At 48.9% G+C, this 26,460-nt stretch overlaps 1 protein-coding gene across 1 annotated transcript in view; it reads right to left on the bottom strand.

The window, feature by feature from the left end:
- TMEM132C (transmembrane protein 132C) overlaps window positions 1-26,460 on the bottom strand; it is a 294,550-nt gene that overhangs the window by 184,729 nt on the left and 83,361 nt on the right. Inside the window, exon 2 of the mRNA XM_032310375.1 lies at window positions 5,866-6,754. Within this exon, the coding sequence (XP_032166266.1) occupies window positions 5,866-6,754 (889 nt within the window). The remainder of the gene's footprint in view (window positions 1-5,865; window positions 6,755-26,460) is intronic.

Below are 26,460 nucleotides of genomic sequence, written 5' to 3'. Positions count from 1 at the left end.
TGTCCGGGAACTCTAAGATCACGACCCTGAGCCGGGCGAGAACGTCTCCAGTGGTGACGGGGAATGGGAGGATTCATAAAGCTGCTAACCCAGATGACACAAAGCAAGGACGAACTACGGGAGACGGAATGAACGGACGGAGGGATTACAATCCTGATGACCTCGTTTAAAAACACGGCAGGCTCTTCAATACTTTCTTTTTCCATTGAAAGGACTCCTTTCCTTCTCTCTTTCGAGACATTTATAACGTGCAGCCATTTGCTAAAGCCTGTGCCTGTAAACGCAGGTTGAAAACATGTCCCCCTTTTCTCCCAACGGGATCTCTCTAGAATTCAGAAACTCGGATGAAATATTCTCATTCTTCATGACGATAAATGTATTAGAATAGACTCGATGAGAATCTGTTCTCTTTGCAAGGGGACTCCACTGAACAAGTCCATAGCCTGGCTTCTCGGCATGAAGGCACTTTAAAGGTCTATCTGAGATTCCTTGTCATTAGACACTTTTTTTTTAAAGATTGTATTTATTTATTTGACAGACAGAGATCACAGGCAGGCAGAGAGGCAGGCAGAGAGAGAGGAGGAAGCAGGCTCCCTGCTGAGCAGAGAGCCCGATGCGGGGCTCGATCCCAGGACCCTGAGATCATGACCTGAGCTGAAGGCAGAGGCTTTAACCTACTTTAACCCACCCAGGCGCCCCCATCAGACACTTTTAAAGAACAGAGGTTGACCTTAGAGAGCCCCTGATACCCCTTGACTATGACTAGACTTTTTACTAAAAAAATATCATATCTGTGAATAGACGTAGCATCAGTATCCTTCCTACACGGACATCAGTAATCCTATTCAATGAGACTAGACTGATTTTTTTTTTTACAAACCAATGAGATTTACTGTGTCTGTGATAAAAATGAAATAACAAGAATTGTCTTTCAGATGGAAACTAGGACGTGCCCATGATCAGACTCTCCCTGTGAATTGTCTCCGAGGCTTTGTGACCTTCGTGTAAACTTCAGGAAAATCGCACGCAGAACATGTCCGGACAACCTTCGTGCCCGCTGCTGGGTGGGAACGCCCATGACATCATCAAAGGGTCAAACTGCCAACTGGGGGGGACCCTCCCCCCACCACGGGGGACTGAAGGCGCCAACCTCATTCCATCGTGTGAAGACGCTTCCAACTCCAGTCTAGGGATTTAATCGACTGGCTGCTGAGAATCCACTCGGATCGTCCACCATTGCTTTCCTTACATTTCCAAAGAGATGTCTCTTATCCAACGGTGGCTAGCTCCCGTCAGACAGAGACCTGGTTTACTCCTGACTTACAGGATTGTCTCCTGAAATAAACCATTCTTGTGCACATTGGGCCCTAAATGATCTTGAGGAGAGATGGTTGCTGATACTTCGTGTTGTGGATTGACGTCAGCAGATAAAACCTGAGTCTGATTATATACACTGGAGTCGCTTCGTTGGTTAGATCTCGCTTTCTGGGAATCTACTTTTGGCCACTTATTGTCCTCAGGTCGTCTGACGGACCTATGTGTCCTCTCAAGGGTTTTAAATGCCCCTTAATGGTCACTCATGCCTCAAATGACGTCCATCGGGATCCGACACCTTGGGGAACTCAGTGATCCAACCACTCGTGTGTCCGCACACTCAGCCCGGCTGCATTATCAGGGGTAGCGATGGGAACGCCGTACAAGCCGCTCACACTCTCAGTTCGCTAGGGGACAGACCCAAAGCAGAGAGGATGTCAAAATCACACGCAAGCCACAGAGCCCAGCCTTGAAAATTCCTTGTGCTGACAAATCCAGTTTCGTCATGCAAGCAAAGCTTAATTCAGCTTGTTTGGCAAGACAAGCGAGGCCAACCTGACCTGGGTCGTTGCTTGCTTATCCCTCGGAAAATCACGAGCAAGACTTAAATTGTTCTCCTGAGTTGATAGGAGGTCACCCCTATCCCTTTGCCTTTCATTGAAGAAAATTCTCATATTGTAAACAATGTCCGGGAAGAATAGTCAGTCCCTGCCTCCGGGCTCTGGGACCTGCCTGTTTCCTAACACATATGCAAGGACCTCCCCCGCCCCCCACAGAACCCTCAATTCTGAGCCTCATTCCAGGCTTTGCTTCCAGGGTTCCCGGCATGCAAACTTGGCCTTTTCGTGTGTTCACAATAAAGTTCAGTGATTCATTGGTTTTACTACTTTTGTTTTTTTTTTTTCCCCCTGAACTTTGGACACTGCAAAGTCAGCCCATTCTCGGGTGCGGAGGACCCTGAGCCACCCCCTTTGCCTTGTAGACATCAATTCCGGTTACTCAGTGATGAGGTCAAGATGCAGGGGCCTCCCCAGCTCCCTCCCCTAGTGGCCTGCGAGGTCAGGACCAGCCGAGCTAAAGTGAACATCGGTCCCAAACAGAAGAAGTCATGCAAACTCCGTCTAACGCAGAGCTTTGAAGAGGCAGGGGTCTTGGGCAAGTGCCATCCCCTGCGCCCCGAGGCCTTCATGACGTCCAGGCACGTGGGGGTGGTAATGTGATTTTCTGATTGTCGGTATATTCTGGAAGCCCTTGGAATAGAGAGTCATGCCTCTTCTTGCTGTAAGAATCTCGAGGTTTACTTCAAGAAGCCTCAGTTGGGCATGAAGAGAAACATCCAGGAAAAGGAACGTCTGTGATCTAGTTTTGATAGCACGAAATCCATAAATATTTGCTGGGTCTTTGCTCCACACCAAGGGGCTTACGCCCATGAGTGGACACACTTCGATGTGTCCATGAAACACATCTGGTTATGCGTTTTTAATCTGTGTTGGCGATCACGATTTCTTATTTTCTCCCATAGTTTTCCGAAATCGCTATGACTACGGATAACAAAGCGTCAACTTTCCACACCTTGACACCTTTGAATTAAATACACGAAGTTGTGAGCCAAAGCCGGCTGCTTCCTTGGGCCCGTGGAAGACAGCATCATTTGCGAAAATGATCTTATAAAGGAGGCCCAGGCCAGGCTCCCAAATGGGCTACCGGCTCCCTATAAAAATTCCTAAAAAGTCCTGGTGGTCTCCAAATACAGCCTTGTCATTAAAGCCACTGTGCAAGGTGACAAAGGAGAATGCCTCTGCATCTCACAGGAGAGGTCTTTGAAGGTCTCCTGCAAGCCCCCTGAATTTCTCGGTAGAAAGGTCCCCACGACGGGTGAGACGGGTTTCCCTGCAGTCCACCCCACGGCCACGGCTGGAGGCCATTGCAGGCACACAGGTCCCGTAGGCACGTGCCTCACATAGAATTCACGGTCTGCCTGCGTCTGTGTCCTTCCTCTTATTGGGTATTTTATCCTCGAAACAATTCATTGAAAAGCGAACATTATGTTTAACTAAGTTACAATTAACTATGTTCTCTGGAAAGAAATGGCAGCGGCTTCCTTCTGCCTCCCGTTGTGACCCCACGTCCCCTCCACCTCTCCCCCAGGACTCGGGTCTGTGGTTGGAATGATCGGGAAGGCTGCTGCTGTTCTGGCCCTGCGCAACCCCGACCCCGGAACCACGCCAGCACCGCCCTCTGTGCTCCAAAGTCCTTGTCATTATAAAACAAAACAAAACAGTTTTGCTCTTTAAACAAAATCACGGCGAGGCGGGGATCAATATGACATTGAGAACAGACCTGGTGGGTATGGTTTTATGCAAGGCACGGAGTCCTTTTACTGTTAAAACAGAAGTCAGCGCTTAGGGAAGTAGTGATGGATGTTTAAATACAACCCCTCCTCGTGATATTCAATGTTCACAGACACACTTTTATGGACCAGGTGCTGTCAGAAGCAACTTACAAATAAATAGTGGCCCTTGGGGGCTTCCTACCTCTTCAGCAGGAGGTGCCATGAGGCCATCTGATGTGGGGACAAGGGGACAGAGGTACGTGGAGGTCGGCTGAGCTGCCCACAGTCCCACAGCCAAGGAAGTACAGGAGCCAGGCTCAGAGCGGAGCCAGCCGGTGCGGGAGCTGGTCCTCACCACCGTTCCTGCCCGAGATGATGGCAAATACAGAAAACAGCCCCACCTGTCCAACGAAGCAGATCTGGGGGTTCCCCCAGCAGCTGAAGGCCCATACCTCCTGGGACCCAGGCACCCGGTGACTCACTCAAACCCGCCCCTGGTGGACCACAGAGCCTGCGTTTCCGAAAGCAAAATTAAGGCTCAGTCCAAGTCCGAAGGAGAGAATGATAACTCGGGAAGCGTGACGTGTGGCGGTGGTGCCCTCCTGGTCTTCTGCATCTACTTTCCAAAGTCAGGGCTGTGTATATTTATCATACAATGAAATGATCGGAAGCTGAGGGTGCCGAGGGACCCAGGGAAACCAACACTCAAACCTTGCGGATCAGCGTCCTTCCCAGCCAAGGCAGGAGGAAGCAAAACCTGGACCCTCCGATCTGAACATTTGCTCTCCTGGCCCCGTTATAGGTTGACACTTGCATCAAGCCACCGGCGCCCTGAGGGGGAGGGCTGTCCCTCCTCTCACGGTCAGCCGGTGCCTGGCTGGCCACTGAGGCTGAGAGCGCAGACGTCACAGGAGTCCCTGCAGGGCAAACTTTGAATCCTCTGAATGATGGAGGATTTTATGACATCAGGGACCACGAAGACGTAGAAGTCCTTGATCCTACCCAGAACACACGGGTGAGGGAGGATCAGGTCCAGGGAGTCCACTTAAAAGTTGAAAGAGTGCATGACAAGGACGGCGACCGGACACGCATTCTAGAAGAGCACCGTTCGAATCTGAAGGATGAAGAGACGCCTTGAGAAGCACTGAAACCTTGGAGTGCATTTTGTGAAACAAACACAGACCCTTTAAAGCTGACCGTTCTTGACCCTATACAACAGAACTTAAAAAGAAATACACGATAGAATGCTATCATTCTATTTCGCAGATATTTTCTCAAGCAACTCACTCAATGCATGATTAACTATTTGTTTTAAGAAAGAAAACAAGGCAGAGCTGTAATCATGACCCCAGTCCTTCTGCACTAGAATGGGGAGGGGGCATGATTTTTATCATCTTTTTCTTTTAAACAAGTCCCAAATATTTTCTCCTTATTATGAAATCCTGGTCTGCATTTTAAGAGGATTCTCCATACATGGCTTTTCTCCAGTATTAATAACCCTTGGAAACCAGACGCTCCCGGACCGACCTCAAAAGCATCTCACAACGACGGAGCTGCCCTATTAGACCTTGCGAAGTCTCCTGAGTCAGCAACCGTGATGACAGGTGGGTTATTCTGTCATTTCAATTTACTTTCTGTTCTTTCTCTTTTTAGGAGAAGGAATACCGCCACATGATGTTTTTCCGTTGGACACACTCCTTTAATCGTGCTCAGGAACGGACGTTCCCCCAGCCCTGACTTGGCAACATTCAACCTCGCGAACTTTTTTTGTTAAAGGGAGCCTCCCTGCCTTTTTACACATACACACCTGAGGTAAAAATACCATAAATGTCGTAAACCCTATGTCTCTTCTTGGGGTCTGCAAAAACAGACTCTCAATCACGCAACAAGTACCTGTGTATCTACAGAAGAATTCAAAGCTAGAGAGAAATTGTATCCCTCTCCAAGTTCAAGGACAACTCAAGGTCAAAGAAAGTGAGTGAGCGAGCGCGCGAGAGAGATTTGTTCACCCTTACTTCTTTTGGATGCGGTTTCTGGCCCCCTTCCCCCGCCCCCTAACCCACGATGTGAGAGGCATCACTTAGTGCCCATGGGCAGCTGCAGAATTGGGCTTCACTGTGAAGCCGGAGTGTCCCCCGAAGTTAGCAAGACCCCAGACGTCCAGCCCCACCGCACACGAGGCCCACGCAGGACCGCCAGGGGCCAGCCCAGGCACCTACCTCAGGATGAAGAGGTCCACAGTGGAATTGCTGGCCACGGTGACATAGGCAGTGACCACGTCTCCTTGTTTGACCGGCCGAGAGGGCAACCAGATGACCACATTGCTGTCCAGACGCAGCTCGCTGAGCTGGGCCGTGTCCTGGGCCCGGTAGAGGCTCACAGCACCAATCCTCTGCAGGTGGGGCACGGCCTCGTCCAGCCCGTCCTTCCCCGGCCGGATGGCATTACCCTTCCGGGTGTCGCCGTCCGCGCAGTCCCCGCGGGCGTCCCCCGGCTGCACGGAGTAGTAGAGCTCCACGGGGCTCCCCTCGGGCGGCCCGGGCGCCTTCTTCCTCCCGGCCACCACGCTGGGGGGCCCGAACCAGGCGGCCAGCAGCTCCAGCTCGGCCACGCACAGCCCCAGGGCCCCCTGCAGCCGGCAGCCGGCCCGCACCTCCCGGGTCTCGCGGAAGGCGAACAGGCGCAGGCACGGCAGCCTCTCGCCGGGGCTCGGGGCCGCCCAGTCCCGGCCCAGCAGGTGGAACAGCACCTGCACCTTGGGCCGGCTCAGGTACACCTTGTCCCGCAGGATGTGCGCCTTCAGCTTCCAGTTGAGACCGAACTTACTGGTTGGGCCTAGAAAGTTCGAAGTGACCATCAGCTCCAGAGGCACGACTTTCTGCACGGAGAAGGGCCCGTAGCTGGCGTTGAGGACCGGGGGTCTCTTGGCCTTGTAGGTGAAGAAGGACTCAACCCTGGTGTGCAGGCTGGAGTTGCGCATGACGTCCTGGTGGGCCTCCTTCAGGAAGAAGGAGGTCTCCGCTCCGAGGATGCGGTAGCTCACGGGCAGGAAGGGCGGCAGAGAAGAAAACCGCGGCACGTTGTCTGTGACTCCCCGGCCCTCGATCACTGCAGGGGGCAGAGAAAGAAAAGGAAAGGACAAAGACAGGGTTATTGCTGGACTCCTTGGGCAGCAGGTCCATAAGCAATTTAGAAATGAGGAGGAACATTTCAAAGCCCACATGGCCAGAATGTCTATGGTCTCCTGGGGTCAGCCAGTAGAGGACCATATGCTAGTTACACACTTGTATTAGGTTGAAGCCAAGAAAATGTAGATTTTCGTACGTTCAGAATGATTCAACAGGGATGATTTCATAATGCCACCGAGCAGAAAAGCTGGCAAGATACCCACGAGTGTGGAGTTGGGATGTTTATTAATAATTTGCATGAGTTTAAAGCATTTTGATGGCATGGATACATGGAGAGGAAAACAGACCAATGGAATGGATGAGTCCGTAAACAAACTCACGTGTGCCTGGAAACGTAGCATGTGATAAAGACACCCCCCAAGTCAAGAGTCAGAGAGAGAGTTTCTCATAAATGCTACTAGGACAAAGGGCTAGCCACTTGAAACAAAAGATACAACATTAAAAAAAAAAGATACAATTAGATCCATACCTCACACCATACACAAGAATAAAGGTCAAGTGAATCAGAGATCTACACATAAGGAAATAAAATTTTTCCAGTACTAAAAGAAGATAAGGGATGAACTCTTCAGGAGCTGGGTGCAGGGAAACCTTTCTAATGATGACTCAAAACCCAAAGGCAATTTTAAAAAAGTGATAAACTTGCCTATGTAAAAATTTTTTAAAAGTCTTCTGCATAACAACAAATTCATTAAGTCAAAAGGAAACATGGTGCCCTGGGAGATACTACAAACTGCTCGCTTACGCCACACGAACCAGCCTGGGGATGGGCTCTATTTGGTGCACGGTATTTTAGAAGACCGCTAAGAATGGAACCATCTTGAACAACTGGGAAGTATCTGAGTTTCCAGCTTCTCTTTACACATCCGAGGACCTGGCAACCTCTAGGCGTCATGTCCACCTGGCAGTAAGGGGAGAGGTCACTCGGCAGGCCACGGGGCTCGATTCTGTTACCTGCTTGTATCAGAGCAGGTGCATCTGAGTTGCAAAACCCCGACTGGAATCCACAGCCTGGGAGCCGTCCTTGCCCTGGAGGCTGGAACTCAGTGCTCAGACAGGCGAGAGCATCACCCCTGCCATCCTGCCCTCCTCTGTCCAACGCAGACGTGGACAGCCGTATGACAGCAGGCTCCTTGCCGCTCGAAGGTTCCCTTAGCTTCCTCTTACACTGTGGGAGGCTCACTGAGGACTTGCTACACGCACAGGGCAAAGAGGTTCAAGTGCCCAATGGCTGACTTTGTAAAGCCCCCCAGAGCCCACAGCCATGCCCTTGTCTTTGAAAACCAGCCCAGAAATGCAAGTGGGCCCCCATTCATACAGCTGCCTCTCCTCCAGCAGCTCCACCCTCCCCCGCTGGCCTTCAGCCCATCTAGCATCTGGGGAGGCCTGTGTGTCTCTCCTCTGGAAGCTCCCCTAATCCTCCTCCCAGCAGGGACACTGGCTAGCAGATCAAAGCTGCCTTCCCTGGTGCTGCGGCCAAACGGGCTTGGGTTGTCAAGATGGCTTTTCAAAGAAACAGCACCCTCCCTTGTTCTCTGCCAGAGGCTTTGTTCTGAGGCCCCCAGGAGCAAGGGTGATCCCCCTCTCTCTCTGAGGGATGTGTCCGCACGTCCGTTTTAACCCTCTCCTTCCAGAACCAGGTGAAATCACCCTCCACATCCTCTGCCAAAGCAGAACATCCCAGAAAGATCACTGGCTCCACGTCCATCTAAGCAACTTAGAATATTTTGTAAAAACCAAACTAAATAGCCACATCAGATGTTTTGCTCCTGTGTTCTTGTCCCTCTCCAAAAAAAAGCTCTTACACCTTGAAATGTGGCTATTTAGAGACTGGTTTGTTTGGGGATGGGGTCCTGAAGGAGCAGGGAAGGATACACTCCATCATGGGAAGCACGACCAACAAGGCTTTTCTCTGTTCTTCACTCTTCCTGTGTGCACAGATTCATTTTTGCTACTACTTTTGGGTCCCCCCACCACACACAAAAAAGCCTAAAATATGAATCTCTTATGTTTTAGTAAATGCTGAGCTTGTTTTCTATAAAATAAAGCTGGAGTGGGCTTGCTTTCCTGCTGTCTCCTTTCTCAGGATTCTCCCTTATTTAAGTAGGTCACTCCTTCTCCTTCTCACAGAGGAAAAAGTGCCTCGGTCTTACTCTCCTGCTGAACCCGGTTCTGAGTTGTTCAGTTCATGAGAGATTTAATGTTAGGAAGAAGAGACAGACAAGGTGAAGAAAGGTTCTAGACAAGGGTCTAGAATGGTGGTTAAGGGCATGAAGCTTGTTCACGGAGGCATTGAGGGTTGACCTACTCAGCCATCATTGGATCTTGACCAAGTTCTTCCCTCCTGGGAGTTTCAGTTTCCATGGATGGATGGACGGACGGACGGATGGACGGACGGATGGATGGACAGAGGGGCGGATGGATGGATGGATGGATGGACAGAAGGGTGGATGGATGGATGGATGGATGGGTGGATGGGTGCGTAAGTAAATAGATAAATAGGTAGATAGAGTCAGATATACGGGATATAATAAAAGTTGTATAGAGCAATTAAAAATAGCTCCAATTCTCCTTCTGTGTCTACACCTTTTGCATGTGGCTCTGTGGTCTTCCGTTCAAGAGGAAGAGTCTATCAGCCTGCTTGAATCTATGCTGGTTGTGTGATTCATTTTGGCCAATGAATAGGGCAGAGAAAACACTATACGATATCACAAACGTGGACATGTGTCATTATACATTTGTCCAAACCCACAGAACCTACAACACCAAGAGTGACCTGTAACATAGACCACGGACTTTGGACACGCCGGAACTCTCTGCACCTTCCTTTCAATTTTGCTGTGAATCTAAAACTGCTCTAAGAACATGGTCTCCAAAAAACGAGAAGCTACTGAGCGCACGCATTCCCATGATAGCAAAGAACATCTTGCTCCACGCACAAGGCTCCCAACTGAAGACAGTGTCTCCCCAACACCAGGCATTCAGACGCTATTCTCATGACATCAGCCGGATGTTTATGCATTGATAATCAATCAATGATTTTTTTAATCAATAATTAATACTTTATTACATAGTTGATCCAACACCAGTGAATTAATGAATACATGTGTTTACAGAATTGCAGCGTAAATAAAAACACAGGATCCCACGACCCCAATTGTTGCCAGTCTATGGCTCTGTGCTGGACATTTGCTATTTCTTTGTTAAATGGGGGTGGGGGACACATTCCTGTGTGTGAGGACCTCAAGATACAGTGACACCAAAATGAGACTCCCTCCTTGATGACATTAGAATAATTTAAAGAGAATTGAGAAGGGAATTGCTTTCTCATTTGTGAGACTCGGGTGGCTTCATGCCACGTCCAGGCAGCCCCATGAGAATGGCTCCCCCAGGACCTGGCCCACTGCCACCCTTCCAGGCTGTGAGTCTGTCCATCACCTCAACTCAACTTCATCCCTTGATCCAGGGGATGACGGAAGCAGAGGAGATTGCCAGCCGTGCCTGCATTTCTTTCTCTCCTGACACTTTGTCTGCTGATTGCTAGGGAATGATCTCCTGGCTGCTGGGACCAGAGGAGCCCAAATATGCCCCCTCGAATCCTCCTGGATCTGCTCACACTGTCTCTGCAGAAGATAGGATTATTTGGTCGTTTTTATTGATCTGAAACAACCACCCTGCGAAAGTGCGATGCCGGTTTCCTAAGGCCACGGGAGAGGGAACGGGCGCGCCCGGGACAGCTGGACCTTTTTATCTAGGTTCCCCATTGACGGCACGTTCATTCGCCATCTGCCCTCCTGTTTATCCATTTTCTTTATCTGTGTCGCCTGTCAGTGCTGGGGAAATTGTGTCCTCCGTCACTTGCTCACTGGAGAACTCTACAGCAGGGCTGCCGCCGGAAATTGAGTTTTTGAGATTCTGAGATAGTGAACCTAGGAGAACTCGGTGTCACTTAGCACCCAGACAGAATAACGCTGGGGGAAGTGACCCTTTGGGCCCGTGGGACGTGTCACCTCCATCACGACGCTCACTTGTGGATGTGGTGACGAGGATGAGTTCTTAGGAGCTGGTTCTCTCTGGGCTGGGTGGTGGAGCTTGGCCAGACTGCAGAGAGGACCCCTCCGGGAGAAGGCTGGGGCCTCGGCTTGCGAGGAGCAGGGAGACGGTCTGCGAGCGGGGGAGGGGCTGGACTTTGCTCTGAAGGGAGGGAGCACTGGACGCCCACGAGGGGCTTGGTAAAAATCCAAGCTCCGGCTTTCCTCTTCAACTGGAGAATATAAAAACCAACATGTGCCTTTCAAAGACAATCAGAGGGGAGGGGTTCCCACCGTATTTGGTTCTACAGCCCGTGTTTGATTTTAAAGCATTGCCTGAGAGATTTAAAAAAAAAAAAGTGCACCTATCCGCTCATTTTACAAACAGGAAACCAAACACCTAGGAAAGTTAGTGCATTTGAACGCTACAAAAAAGAAAAAAAAAATCACTGGAATCACCCAAATGCGTAAGTGGTATTGTTTTAAGCTATGCAAAGTGTAGATGCCTGGTAATGTAAGGAAACCTTTCTGGTTCTCACAAGCGGGGTTGGGGGAGCTCCTGGCATCCAGAGACCGGATCCCAGGGATGCCATCAGGACAGGTCCCTACCACAAAGTCTGTCCAGTCCTAAATGTCACTAGAGCTGAGGCTGAGGAAGCCTGGTCCAACCTGATTCCCGGGCGAGGTGTTCGTAAGTGCATCCAGGGTACAGACGAGACAGAGCAAAGATTCTGGCCAAACCCTCTTCCAAGCAGGGAGGGGAAAGCTATCCTTGTGGGTTAAGGGCCTTCCTGATGTCACACGAAATCCAAGGAATCCCTGCTCTACCATGTACTAAAGATTTCGTTGCTATTGGTTTTTTTTTGTTGTTGTTTTTGGGTTTTGGGGGGCAAATACCTTAAACTTCTGAGCTTCAACATCCTCATTTCTTTCTTTCTCTCTCTCTCTTTTTTTTTTAAAGATTTTATTTATTTATTTGACACAGAGAGAGAGAGTGAGAGAGGGAACATAAGCAGGAGGAGTGGGAGAGGGAGAAGCAGGCCCCCACTGAGCAAGAGCCCAAAGTGGGACTTGATCCCAGGACCCGGGAAATGCGACCTGAGCCGGAGGCAGACGCTTCACTGACCAAGCCCCACAAGGGCCCTCAGCATCCTCATAGCACCACGAAGTCCCAGAAGGCAATACGCAAAGTATCCCGGACAGAACGGGCCGAGCGCCGGGAAGGGTGCTGCTGCTCGAAATTCTTACCTTCTGAGCATGGTTCCTCTCACCATGGTTTCAGTCATGCTGGAAAGGTAGAGTAGCACGTTTTCAAGGCCACAGAGATGTGGAGAGGAACGGGTGCCTTCTGTGCGAGGAAAGAGTCTGGCACCAAGAGTGGCGGGCAGGCCGTTCCACGAGCCCAGGGGCCACGGAGCCACGGACACCTCCCACTGACCCACCCAGTGTCAGATCCCTCACCCCCCCACCGTCTTAGGCAGAGTCTGCCTGCCCCCATTCACCTCAAGGAAAACCCGGATGGGATTTTCTTCCAAGTCACCGCTGCTTCCCTGAAACCCAAACTGACCCGAGTGTTCTGAGATTTTTTCCCCCTCTCCTGGTGGGTGATTTATTAACATTCTCCAGACACATGCTGTCTCTCTCTGCTAAATATGGCGCATTGTTTCTTTTTTCTTGAAACAAAAGGCACCTTGATAAATGGATTATTTGATTTCAATGCCTCTTCTGAACAACGCCTGAATATCCTTTACTGAAATTACACAGCGTGGTTTGCAATTTTGGAACAGAGAAGCTGTCCTCTAAAAGAGCCGGTACTTATCTCCCCCTCTGGGCCCCTGCCGGGAAACCCCCCCTTTCTGCGGGAGAACTCCATCATCAGCCTGAGTGTGGCCCCGTTGCTACCCCAGCCCCAGGAGAGCAAAAGACTTACGCCTTTCAAAGACAAACTCAGTAAAGGACCTGGAAGCTGGGACTCCATCAGCATGAGAATAGTGCCTTGAGTATGCACACACCCTGGAAATAGTTACTAGGGAGAGCCATAGATTTAAAATGCAATGTTTTACCTGCACTGCATGTATACTTCCTGAAGTCAAGTTTGGCAAGTAGCGTGGGGTCCCTGTGAGGTCCCTGTGGCTGCTGTTGGTATCCCTAACCGCCCCCCCATCCCCCCGCCGTGTACCGCTCCTCTCTGTCCCTGGGTATGACTTGGACCCCAGATCTACAGGGGGCTCCGGGCTCCAGCCAGCCTTCCCCTACGGCTTACCCTAAGGGAGGGGCTCCCCTGTGAGCTGGTGTATTGGTTCCCCATTGCTGCTGGAATAAATGACCTAAACTTCACAGTTTAAAATGATGAGAGATAATTTTTTATGGTTCTACCAGTCAAAAGTCGAGGTGAAAGTGTGGGCAAGGCTATGTTCCTTGCAGCAAGTTCAGGAGAGAGTGTTTTTCCTTGTCTGTTCCACTTTTGAGAGGCACGGGCAGTCTTTGGCTCCTCTGTCCTCAAAGCCCAAAAGTCAGGTCCCTCTGATCTCCTGCCTTCGTCTCATGGGGACCCCTGTGATTAAATCCCATCTCAAACCACCTCACACCAGACAGAATGGCTAAAATTAACAAGTCAGGAAATGACAGATGCTGGTGAGGATTCGGAGAAAGGGGAACCCTCCCACACTGTGGGTGGGAATGCAAGCTGGTGCAGCCGCTCTGGAAAACAGCATGGAGGTTCCTCAGAAAGTTGAAAATAGAGCTACCCTATGACCCGCAATCCCACTACTAGGTATTTATCCCTAAAGATACAAATGTAGCAGCAATGTCCACAATAGCCAAACTATGGAAAGAACCTAGATGTTCCTCAACAGATGAATGGATAAAGATGTGGGATATCTATACCATGGAATACTACGCAGCCATCAAAGATGAAATCTTGCCATTTGAGACGATGTGGATGGAACTAGAGGGTATTATGCTAATGAAAATAAGTCAATCAAAGAAAGACAATTATCCTATGATCTCACTGATAAGAGGAATTTGAGGAACAAGACAGAGGATCATAAGGGAAGAGAGGAAAAAATAAAACAAGATGAAGTCAGAGAGGAAGACAAACTATAAGAGACTCTTAATCATAGGAAACAAAGTGAGGGTTGCTGGAGGGGAGAGGGTGGGGGGGAAGGAAGAGGTCATGGGGTGATGGGCATTAAGGAGGTCATGTGAAATCATGGGTGCTGGGTATTATGTAAGACTGATGAATCACTGACCTCTACCTCTGAAACCAGTAATACATTATATTTTAATTACTTGAATTTAAATTTAAAACGCTTAATTAAGAAATAAAAGAAAGAAATTTTATAAAAAGAAAAATAAATAAATCCCATCTCAAATCCTCAAATTAATCACACTCGGAAAGTCCTTTTGGCCATATAAGGTCACATATTATTAGGTTCTAGAAGTGGGGGCTCTTCAGCCCAGCACACATGGTATTTGGGGGACCTTGGAGGCATTTCTGGTTATGACAAGGGTTGGAGGGAGGATCCCACGGGCATGTAGAGAGCGGGGTCCAGCTGTGTGAGACTTCCTACAGGGCAGGAGACGATCCCATGAGATGCACAAGTGTCCAGGCTGGTGTGACGTCTGGGGTCCCACTGGATACTCACAAGGGTGGGAAAACTCCTCTGCGTACCCAAGCCAATAAGCTATCTCCAACAGCTACAAAAACAGAGAGCAAGGGGCAGGTATTTCGTATATGAGTTACAACTACTGGGCCAAAATTGTACTTTGATTTGATAGAACTTTAGTGAAGAAGGGCTTCTCCTTTTGGAAAATGTCATCAGCCATGCCCAGTCAATTTGTGAATGCAAGGGGTCCCAAATTTGTCCACAGCAGTGAGGATGCGTGGCTGACCCATGCGTGGGACTCCAAACACAGGGCTGGTACCTGGCTCCTAACATCTGGTCTTCCCGGACATGTTTAAGATACAATTTTATTACAGATTACTCTGCTCATGTTTTTCCTGTTTAGAACAGGGCACTATGTGGATTTGTTTTTACATGTATGCATAAATAGGCTGTAAGTTTCCAAATCTAGGGGTACCTGGGTGCCTCAGTCAGTTGAGCTTCCAACTCTTGAGTTTGGCTCAGGTCATGATCACAGGGTCTTGGAATCAATCGAGCCCTGCACCAGGCTCTGTGCTCAGCGGGGAATCTGCATAGGGTTCTCTTTGTCCCTCTCCCTCCGCCCCTTCCCACCATACACTCTCTCTAATAAATAATAAATCAATCTTTTTAAAAAAGTTTACAAATTTAATTTTATGCTGTATACAGGGAAGGGTTGAGACCCCTGGTCTAATCCAGGGGTTGGCAAAAATTCTTTGAAAGGGACTTTGAGTAAATATTTTGGGTTTTGCAGGCTGAGAGGCAAAATCAATATTACATGGGTACTTACAAAGCCATTGACAAATGCGGAAACTGTTCTTAGATGTGGGCCTTACAAAAACAGGTGAGGGGCCAAATTAAAGCCCCTGATGTCATGTTTGCCATAAATCCCTCATTTAAGCCAAATGGGTAATTCCAAACCTGTTTCCAGCAACGAGTTCAGTTATGCACCTGTCTACAGCAGTGGTTCGCAAATAAGGGGCGAAGTGGGGAGGGGGGTGGTGGTGGCATTCGACAATGTCTGGGGAGATTTTTGTTTGCCGTCTTTGGTGGGGGAGATTTTAGTGCCATCTCATGGGTGGAGGCCAGAGATATCGCTCAACATCTCCATGGGCAGTATCACCCCACAACACAGATTCATCTGGCCCCAAAGGTCAAGAGTGTTGATGTTGGGGACCCATGTCCTGGACCAATGGGGACCAATGAGCTATGAAGAAGGGTTTGTTGGGGCTTCTGGGAAAGAAATGCCCTCCCTCCTAAGAAAACCAGGAAAGCAAATTCTTTTCTCTCCAAAGGCAAATGAGGGACCAGCTCACCCCATTAACGCTGTCATCCATCCCTGAACTATGGGTGAGATCCCCAGGAATGGCCAGCAATAGCGGGCACAGTAGAGGACTGTGGGAGTAGGTCTTTACAACAAAGAGGGAGTCTTGCATGAACACATTGTCCATCTTGCTTCCCCGCCACACTCCCCGTTAGGATGACCAATGAATATCCCCTGTGCCTCATTGTTTTCTTTCAGCAAAAGCTTCTAAAATGGTACCATTTGGCTTTGTCCAAATGGAACTTACTGGCTCTGGGCATCATCTAAGGAAGAGATGAGCGTGCTTTTTCCATCAAGTTCAAGATAGTAATATTTTGGGCTTTATGGGCCAAGTGGTCTCTGCAACCCCTCAGCCCTGCTGTTGTATTGTGAAGGCAACCAGAGACCAGGGTAAACACACAATTGTGTCCCTGTGCCAATAAAACTTTATTGACAGACACTGAAATGGACATTTCATAGAATTCTCCCATATTAGAAACATTGTTTAAAAAATCTTTCTTGATCTCAAATACACAACCTAACCCTACACCTAAAGGAGCTGGAGAAAGAACAAGAAAGAAAGCCTAAACCCAGCAGGAGAAGAGAAATAATAAAGTTCAGAGCAAAAATCAATGAAATAGAAATAAAAAAACCCGATAGAACAAATCAACGAAACTAGTTGATTCTAGTTGAAGCTAGTTCTCTTAAAGAATTAATAAGATTGATAACCCCCTGGCCAGACTTATCAAAAAGAAAAGAGAAAGGACCCAAATAAATAAAATCATGAATGAAAAAGGAGAGATCACAGCCAACACCAAAGAAATACAAACAATTATAAGAACATACTATGAGCAACTCTATGCCAACAAATTTGACAAGCTGGAAGAAATGGATGCATTCCTAGAGATATATATACTGCCAAAACTGAACCAGGAAGAAATAGAAAACCTGAACAGACCATAACCAGTAAGAAGATTGAGACAGTCATCAAAAATCTCCAAACAAACAAAAGCCCAGGGCCAGACGGCTTCCCAGGGGAATGCCACCAAACATTTAAAGAAGAATTAATTTCTATTCTCCTAAAACTGTTCCAAAAAATAGAAATGGAAGGAAAACTTCCAAACTCATTTTATGAGGCCAGCATCACCTTGATCCCAAAACCAGACAAGGATCCCATCAAAAAAAGGAATTACAGACCAATATTCTTGATGAACACAGATGCAAAAATTCTCACCAAAATACTAGCCAGTAGGATCCAACAGTACATTAAAAGTATTATTCACCACGACCAAGTGGGATTTATTCCAGGGCTGCAAGGTTGGTTCAACATCTGCAAATCAAACAATGTGATACAACACATTAATAAAAGAAAGAACAAGAACCATATGATACTCTCAATAGATGCTGAAAAAGCATTTGACAAAGTACAGCATCCCTTCCTGATCAAAACTCTTCAAAGTATAGGGATAGAGGGCACATACCTCAATATTATCAAAGCCATCTATGAAAAACCCACTGCAAATATCATTCTCAATGGAGGAAAAACTGAAAGCTTTTCCTCTAAGGTCAGGAACACGGCAGGGATGTCCATTATCACCACTGCTATTGAACATAGTACTAGAAGTCCTAGCCTCAGCGATCAGACAACAAAAAGAAATTAAAGGCATCCAAATCAGCAAAGAAGAAGTCAAGCTATCACTCTTTGCAGATGATATGATACTATATATGGAAAACCCAAAAGACTCCACTCCAAAACTGCTAGAACTTGTACAGGAATTTAGTAAAGTGTCAGGATATAAAATCAATGCACAGAAATCAGTTGCATTTCTTTACACCAACAACAAGACAGAAGAAAGAGAAATTAAGGAGTCAATCCCATTTATAGTTGCACCCAAAACTGTAAGATACCTAGGAATAAACCTAACCAAAGAGAATAAGAATCTATACTCAGAAAACTATAAAGTACTCATGAAAGAAATTGAGGAAGACCCCTGAAATGGAAAAATGTTCCATGCTCCTGGATTGGAAAAATAAATATTGTGAAAATGTCTACGCTACCTAAAACAATCTACACATTTAATGCAATTCCTATCAAAATTCCACCCATTTTTTTTTCAAAGAAATGGAACAAATAATCCTACAATTTATATGGAACCAGAAAAGACCTAGAATAGCCAAAGGAATATTGAAAAAGAAAGCCAAAGTGGGTGGCATCACAATTCTGGACTTCAAGCTCTATTACAAAGCTGTGATCATCAAGGCAGTATGGTACTGGCACCAAAACAGACACATAGATCAATGGAACAGAACAGAGAGCCCAGAAATAGACCCTCAACTCTATGGTCAACTAATCTTTGACAAAGCAGAAATGAATGTCCAATGGAAAAAGACAGCCTCCTCAATAAATGGTGTTGGGAAAATTGGACAGCCACATGCAGAAAAATGAAATTGGACTATTTCCTTACACCACACACAAAAATAGACTCAAAATGGATGAAAGACCTCAATGTGAGACAGGAATCCATCAAAATCCTTGAGGAGAACACAGGCAGCAACCTCTTCAACCTCAGCCACAGCAACTTCTTCCTAGGAACATCGCCAAAGGCAAGGGAAGCAATGGCAAAAATGAACTATTGGGATTTCATCAAGATCAAGCTTTTGCACAGCAAAGGAAAGAGTTAGCAAAACCAAAAGACAACTGACAGAATGGGAGAAGATATTTGCAAGTGACATATCAGATAAAGGGCTAGTATCCAAAATCTATAAAGAACTTATCGAACTCAACACCCAAAGGACAAATAATCCAATCAAGAAATGGGCAGAGAAGATGAACAGACATTTTGTCAAAGAAGACATCCAGATGGCCAACAGACACGTGAAAAAGTGCTCCACATCACTCGGCATCAGGGAAATACAAATCAAAACCACAATGAGATATCACCTCACACTGGTCAGAATGGCTAAAATTAACAAGTCAGGAAACGACAGATGTTGGCGAGGATCTGAGAAAGGGGAACCCTCCTACACTGTTGGTGGGAATGCACGCTGGTGCAGCCACTCTGGAAAACAGCATGGAGGTTCCTCAAAAAGTTGAAAATAGAACTGCCCTATGACCCAGCAATCGCACTACTGGGTATTTACCCTAAAGATACAAACCTAGTGATCCAAAGGGGCACGTGCACCCGAATGTTTATAGCAGCAATGTCCACAATAGCCAAACTATGGAAAGAACCTAGATGTCCATCAACAGATGAATGGATACAGAAGATGTGGTATATATACACAATGGAATACTATGCAGCCATCAAAAGAAATGAAATCTTGCCATTTGTGATGACGTGGATGGAACTAGAGGGTATCATGCTTAGTGAAATAAGTCAGTTGGAGAAAGACAACTATCATATGCTATCCCTGATATGAGGAAGTGGAGATGCAACGTGGGGGATTTTGGGGGTAGGAAAAGAATAAATGAAACAAGATGGGGTTGGGAGGGAGACAAAGCATAAGTGACTCTTAATCTCACAAAACAAACTGAGGTAGCTGGAGGGGGGGTTATAGACATTGGGGAGGGTATGTGCTATGGTGAGTGCTGTGAAGTGTGTAAACCTAGCGATTCACAGACCTGTACCCCTGGAGATAAAAATATATGTTTATTAAAAAAAGAAAAGAAGAAGAAAAAAAGGAAAAGAAAAAAGCTTTCTCGACCATTTACAAATGTAAATGCATCCTCCCTTGGTGGGCTATCCAAAAACAGGCGGGAGGGCCTGGATTTGGAGTGAGAGCTAAGGTTTGTTGACCTCCGACATGGATAAAGTCATCTTAAGAGTTGTGTTTCCTGCAGGTGACGGCTTTCTTGGTGTTTTCTTCAGGGCCCTTTGCCATGTGAATTCTACACCAGGTTTAGCTCATTGATCCGAAATGTAAACACGGCGTTTACTACGCCTCCAAAACAGCTTGGAAATTGAAGCAAAAACAAAACAAAAAAAATTGATCAAACATCAGAAAGGATTTAGAGTTGCATAATATAAGCCTTTATAGCAGAATTTAAATCGCTGCATTTGCCGCTCGTATAGCTTCTGGTTTCGGGATATTTAGCTGTGTCTATTCAAAGAGAGAAGATCTATTTATTGCAGATGGTGGTATTATTTATGATGGAACCTTACATTAATCCTGAGAGTTCCAATTATCTCAATTCATGTCAATAAAAGGGAACAGCATTCCCGTTCTTTAGAAGGTCTTTTTCCTCAAAAAGAAAGAGCTTATTTTTAATAAAGCCCACATATTTTCTTTTGCACTAATTACAGATAATTAAAAAAAAACACAAAAACCTCCTCTTTATCCCATTTTCCCCCCACATATGAGTCCCATTTTCCTGCTGGTTAGCATCTGTAGTTTTGTTTGGTTACACCAGTATTTAGGATGATTATATTAATGAGAAGTCTTAGGACACAAAGTAGAAAATGCTTTCCTGATGGCGAAGTAAATAAAAAAAAGAAAGAAAGAAAGAAAGAAAGAAAGAAAGGATACACCAGAAGATGAAAGCGATTTTCTCTGTCATTATACGGTCTTTAACTTTTGTCTCGTGAAAGAAGACGTTTGCACAGAGCCTCCTGAGGAGAATGGAGTATGTATAGCAGAGAATTCTTAAAAGTCAAGGAGAAAAAAAAAAAAACCCTAAAACGGAAGATGAAATCTTGGCCTCGTGAAGCCTGCATCACTGTGACCCAGAAGGATGGAAACAATAGCCCCAATCAACAGCCTGTGGGTCTGGCTGCTCATCTCCTAGCTCTCATAGCACGTGCTCCTTTCAACCTTCAATGGCCCCCTTGTGATCCACGCTCTTGCCACCTCATTTTATACCTAAGGAGATGGAGGCCCAGAGAGGTGAAGTTTCTTACCCAAGGTTACACAGCTAGGAATCCCAGAGTCAGGATTTGAACTCAAGACCCATGTGTTCACCTTGACGCTACCCTGCATGGAACATGGGAGTTAGGGTGCCAGAGCTTGTTAAAATAATTAAATATTTAAAGTAGGGGTGAGAGTACTCTTCTAAGCACTGCATCAGTGCAGAGATGCTGAATCCCAGCTTGGAAGTCAGGTTCACACTGAGGAAGGAATGACTGAGAGATGGAGCCCCTGGATCCAGCAGTACCTGAAGCTGGATGGTCTCTGGAGTTTTCCCTTTGTGGCTTAAGCCAGTCCAAGATACACTTCCTTTGAGCTAACCAATGTTCAGCTTCCTGTTCTTTATTGATAAGCCCGGTAGGCTCATGAGAAATGTTCTCATTTAGTATTTCAGGGGCAAGACATCAATCTTGGTCTTAACACTAATCTCCAAAAAAATGCACTGGGGGATATTTCGAGGCATGCTTTTCATCGAACAAACATTTGCAGAGAGTCTTTGCCGTGTCCTATGCTGCCTGCTTTTATGGGAAACACACAGGAAAGTTAGCCATGTTCCTCAGGCTCAGTGACTGCAAACTAAGGACAGAGAGCAGCCGCAGAAGGGAAGGATGAAGACGTTAGAAATAACCATGCACGAGGACTGTGGCGGGGGGCCAAGGTCGGGAGCCAGGTCTCAAGCGAGGTGTCTGCATGGGGCAGGGATGCCGGGGCGGCGAGGCATGCTACACTGCTGGTGCTTGGGGTGCCACGGTGACAAGGACCCACGTCCACTCAGTGTTGTCCTCGTCAAAGTCCTTACAGCATATGGACACCTCCCCGCCTCCCTGGCCCGGCCATGGTGTCCAGCTGGAGCTGGGTGCTGGACGTCACTGCCGTCTACAATGGCTGCAGAGAGATGTACCCTCCCCCCTTGGGAAAGGCAAAAACTTAACGAGCCACAAACAAGAGAGAGAGAGTGCAGCGATTTGGAAAGGGTACAGCAAAGCCCCCTGCAGACCTTCCTTCTTCCGCGTGGGACAAAGGCCTGATGCCAAAGGGGGAAGGATAGCAGAGCGTGCCGTGAAGAACACGGGAGAGCCCAGGGTGCTGGGGAAGCGGCAGAGACCCACCCTGGACTACTGGGCACTTGCTCCCAGGGCAGGGGTTGAGGGGAGAAAGGGGCAGCTACCTCACAAGCAAGAGAAGTTGCTGGCAGTCCGTGGCGGGGGGGGCACCATGTCGGCACCTGCTGGGGCGTATGATGTTCCTTCCATGGACTTGAGACTCTTCCTGGTCGGGAGCTACCCCATGGACATACCCATCCATGGGCACAGGTGGACAGGTCCAATGTGTCCACCGTGACCCTCTCCATAATTGTCCTGAATTGCATATGATGTAAATGCCTATCTAGGGGGTGCTTACACACAGGGGCCACAGAAGAGAACGCTGTGAGGAACCAGGGCAGAGGAAGGGGCCCAGTCAAGAGGCCAGGTCACCCAGTTCCAATCTGGCCTCACTGTTTCCTGGCTGTGAGGGTCAGCTGCTTCCTCAGCTCGTCTGTGCCTCAGTGTTCCCATCCCTGCAACGCACGCAATATCAGCGCACACCTCAAGGGAACGTCAGCAGGTTAGAACAGCTACTGTGCAAGGTGCTCAGAGCTGTGCCTGGCACCTGGCATGCGCTCAACACCACAGTCCGTTCATTACAACCATAATGAGCCAGCGGCTGAATAGGACGACCACAGGCACTAGGGCAGGAACCTCTCCAGGACACAGCATGGGTGACAGCCAAACAAATAAACAAACTAACCACAAGGACTGGCCTGAATCACATTTTGCTGCAGATTATTTTTCCCACAGAAGTTTCCAGAAACACTACCCAGGACTTATTCACTGGCTCCACAGATTCATTAAGGACCTAGGATCCCCGCCTCTAATGCAGACCTTCGTGCCCATGGTCACAACAATGCTGCCACCCATCCAGCCATTGCATTTGAGTTCCAGAGAAGAAAAAAAAGGAAGGGAAAATGTCTCTACAAGGTGAGTATATTGCATGATCCTGGTGCCTTTATTGGCTTTCCTGGAAGACTCCCAGCACACTTCTGCTTATAACTTCTTGCCAACATTGGTTCGTAATTATGCAGCTGTGAGTGAATCTGGAAAGGTGACTATTTTTAACTGGCACATTTCCACTGCCAGCAAATTAAAAAGAAAGAGGAAGGAAGCATGGATCCTGTACAGACAATCAGCATTATCTCACAATTATTACAGAAGTAGTGCATCCTTTATGCTAAAATAATTATGTTAATCAATAACCATCGATACTGGTATTTGTAAATACTAAGATGTTTCACATCATTCCTTTAAAACCACAAGAAAAACGCACGCACGCACACGCACACGCACACAAGTGTTTTGGAAGTTCTTTGTGATAACCCCACGTTTACAGAAGAGATTACTTGAGTGGAATCTTCTAGATGTTCACACGGAAAGCTGGGCTTTGCCGATGCTCTGGCTTACTTTATAAAACAAGAGAGGGTATTTGCATGTTAGTTACACAACTAAAATGCTTGAAGCAGCCACCGGGGGTGGGTGGGTGGGTGGGCAGGGCTGTGGTTACCTGCTTTGACCGACTCAAACCACAAAACAGGCGGAGCCACGGTCCTACAGGTGCGTGGCTTAAAGACAGGCTGACTTCACCCTCCCTGATCTTTGCCCTTTGTTCTTCCTTCTAGTATCTGGCTTCAAAGGTGAGGGAAGGTAAGGAATTACACAGATCTCTGCACATCCCACTGCTTTGGTTTTAGCCGGGAACAAGGAGCAGTTGCTGGATGCTGGGCTGCCTGGAGGGTTTCCTCGGGAACAGCCCCCTATATGGGGGGAGGGGTGTCCATCCAAGCTGCACAGGTGTCTCTGCTGCGTTACTTCCCTGGTGTGCCTTCCACACAGCACAGTTTACTGAGCACCTGCTAGGTGCCAGGGCGCTGTACTAGGCAGAGAAGGTACCCAGTGAACGAGACAGTCTCAGGAACACGGGCACTGACACTGCAGTGGGGAGAGAGCAGAAAACAATGGGACGCTGGCTGGTGCTGGGAATCTGGAGAAATCCGTGTGTCTAGGAGCTCTGTCTGGACCGGACCGCCCCAGCCAAAGCAGCTCTCGCCACTGGCTGACCAGCCCGAGCAGGAGCTCTCAGTTTACCTAGTCTTCTGGCTCTTCCTCGTCTCTCCCAAAACGATCCTGGTAGACTAGTTAGTTCCTCTGCTTTAGGGTCTCTGTGCTGGAGAGAGTCCCTCCTACCGGCAAGGAAAACCCATGGCCCGGAGACCCCAGCTTCTCTCTCCCCGGTGCCCAGGCCAATATCTGGAACGCGGGGCACTCCATACATACATTCTGAACAAAGGAATGAGTGACTGAGGGAGGGAGCGAGAGAACAAAGGGACAGAAGAGGTAACTAAGTGCCCTGGGAGCCCAGGGCCGTCCACTCCCGCAGCAGCCAAGCAGATTCCCACGTCCTGCTGGTGTCTCTGGCTTTGGTTCCTCGGGGGACCCTCCTGAGAGAGGCTGGTTGAGGCCACGGAGCTCGGGTCCCAGAGAGCCCTTCTGGAAAGAGGGGGTGGGCTGCCAATCCTTTAAAATGTACGCTCATATTCCTAGTTTCTCGTAAAGGATTGCAATTGGGGGCCCTACCAGGCTGGCCTTCCTGCTGGCAGCAAGTGGCCAGGGCCAAGAAGGAGTGGTCCCCGCGGGTGTCCAGGTCACTGGAACCCCCCAGTAGTGCCCTCTACGTCAGCCACCCCAGCCTCTGATCCCGTGTGCTCAAGCCCACTGATCCCAAAGGAGGCAAGCAAGCCCAGCGGACCTCTGCCATCAGAGAGGCCCCTGACCCAGAACTCTGCCCTGGCTCAGGCTCTCCGAAGTCAGGGGGAGGCATCGATGCTCTAAGAGACGGGTCCTCTTCCGGGGAGGATCAGGGGAACCCCAGAGCAGGGGAACATTCCTAAGCTCCACCACCAGCGGGTGCGCTCTGAAGGGCCCAGGGACGCCAAGGCCACAACCAGGCCAGCCGGGAGCCCTTCAGCAGCCGGTCACCCAAGCTGCTGACGCCCAAGACCCCCAGTCCTGTAGGCACGTGGCGGCCAGCCCCCCGCAGCACCCCACGCTCCCCCCACGAAGCCAGGGCACCTCTCAGTGACTCAATCTACAGCAACTCAGCTCCTCAGGATTTCCGCGTGAATCCACCCCGGAGCTCAGAAAACCCCTCGGCTGGCCTGCAGCCCCGGATCGAGGCTCACGTTTCCCATGCCAGGGTGTGCGAGGTGCCTACATTTCCTCGAGCAGAAACCCCAAATCAGGGACCACCATGGAGTCTACATTCATTCACGAGCGGCTCGGGCCAGGATGAGGATGGCCCCCAGGCCAGGCCAGAGCCACAGAGCCCAGACTTGTCCTGTGGGTCCTAGAACTGGGTCGGGGAGGGGCACAACTCACGGCTCAGCCCAGCTTTGTAACCGCCTCACTCCCCCAACACCCAGCCATCCAGTGTCCTCTGCGGCCGAGAACCTTCGGGTGCACGGACGGAGAGGCACCAAGGGCCAGAGAAAAACAGCGTGCGCTGTGTTGCATTGAGTACCGGGGGGCGGCAGAGGCCTGGAGAGGCATCCAGGCAAAAGGGCAGTGGCCCTGGGCCAAAGGCCTGCCTTTCTCTACCAGAGCTGTGGGAGAGCAGGAGGGCTTGGTCAACCAGGTCATCAAGAAGCAAGAAGCCAGGGACGCCTGGGTGGCTCAGTTGGTTAAGCCTCTGCTTTCAGCTCAGGTCATGATCCCAGAGTCCTGGGATCGAGTCCCACATCGGGCTCCTTGCTAGGCAGGGAGCCTGCTTCTCTCGCTGCCTCTGCCTGCCACTCTGTCTGCTTGTGATCTCTCTCTCTCTGACAAATAAATGGAATCTTTAAAAAAAAAAAAAAAGAAGCAAGAAGCCAGAAGCCAGGAACAGCTTAACCCCATGGTGCCCCAGAAGGCGTCCAAGGGCTTGGGGCTGTGTGACCTCATTGTTGGGCACCGTCCCGCTCCCTCCCAACCTCTGCCAGCCTTCCCGGCCCCGGACGCACCTGCCTCCACCGCCACCACTGAGAGCAGGGCTTGGGAGGGCTTGGGAGGAGAGTGCAGAGAAACACAAGGAAGGGAGGAGGAGCCAAGTCCCACTTTGGGGGGCTGGCCTTCCCTGGGGCCGAGGGGGACTTGGGGACCTCCTGCATCCTGGGGGAGCTCAAATGCAGATCCCCACACTGTCAGGCACCGACCCTCCCTGCAGTCTCGGAGAGGACGTATTCAATGTCGGTTGGAGTGGGAATGAATGGTGCCGGGTTCACCCACAACGCAGACAGAAAGAACTGCGTCCAGGAAGGGGCAGGTGGGCTGGGCTGGGGACAGCATCCCCACCCCGGCCCAGGAGGCCAGCCAGGCTCTGCTCGGTAACATGCCACAGAGAAACTGGGGACTAGTACCTCGCCCCCCGCCCACATGCCTGCCAGGCCTGTCTGTCACCCTCCAGCCGGCCAAGGCCACAGGCTCTGGGCTCGTGGGCACTTACCTTAACTGAGCAACCCAAACGAAATTCTAGGGGAAATGCAAACCAGACGGCCACCCCTGGTGCATCAGGTCCAGTGCTAGGAAGTGGGGTGTTTGTGTCAGAGATTTTTCTGTCCCCTCCTGTGTCATCAAATCGGGTGGCGTGGCTCCAAAAGTACAAACTTCCACACAGA

The sequence above is a fragment of the Mustela erminea genome, chromosome 13 (genome assembly GCF_009829155.1).
Source record: "Mustela erminea isolate mMusErm1 chromosome 13, mMusErm1.Pri, whole genome shotgun sequence".
NCBI classification, from domain to species: Eukaryota; Metazoa; Chordata; class Mammalia; order Carnivora; family Mustelidae; genus Mustela; species Mustela erminea.
The sequence above is the reverse complement of the archived record's forward strand: the minus strand, read 5'-3'. Positions and strand labels throughout refer to the sequence as shown.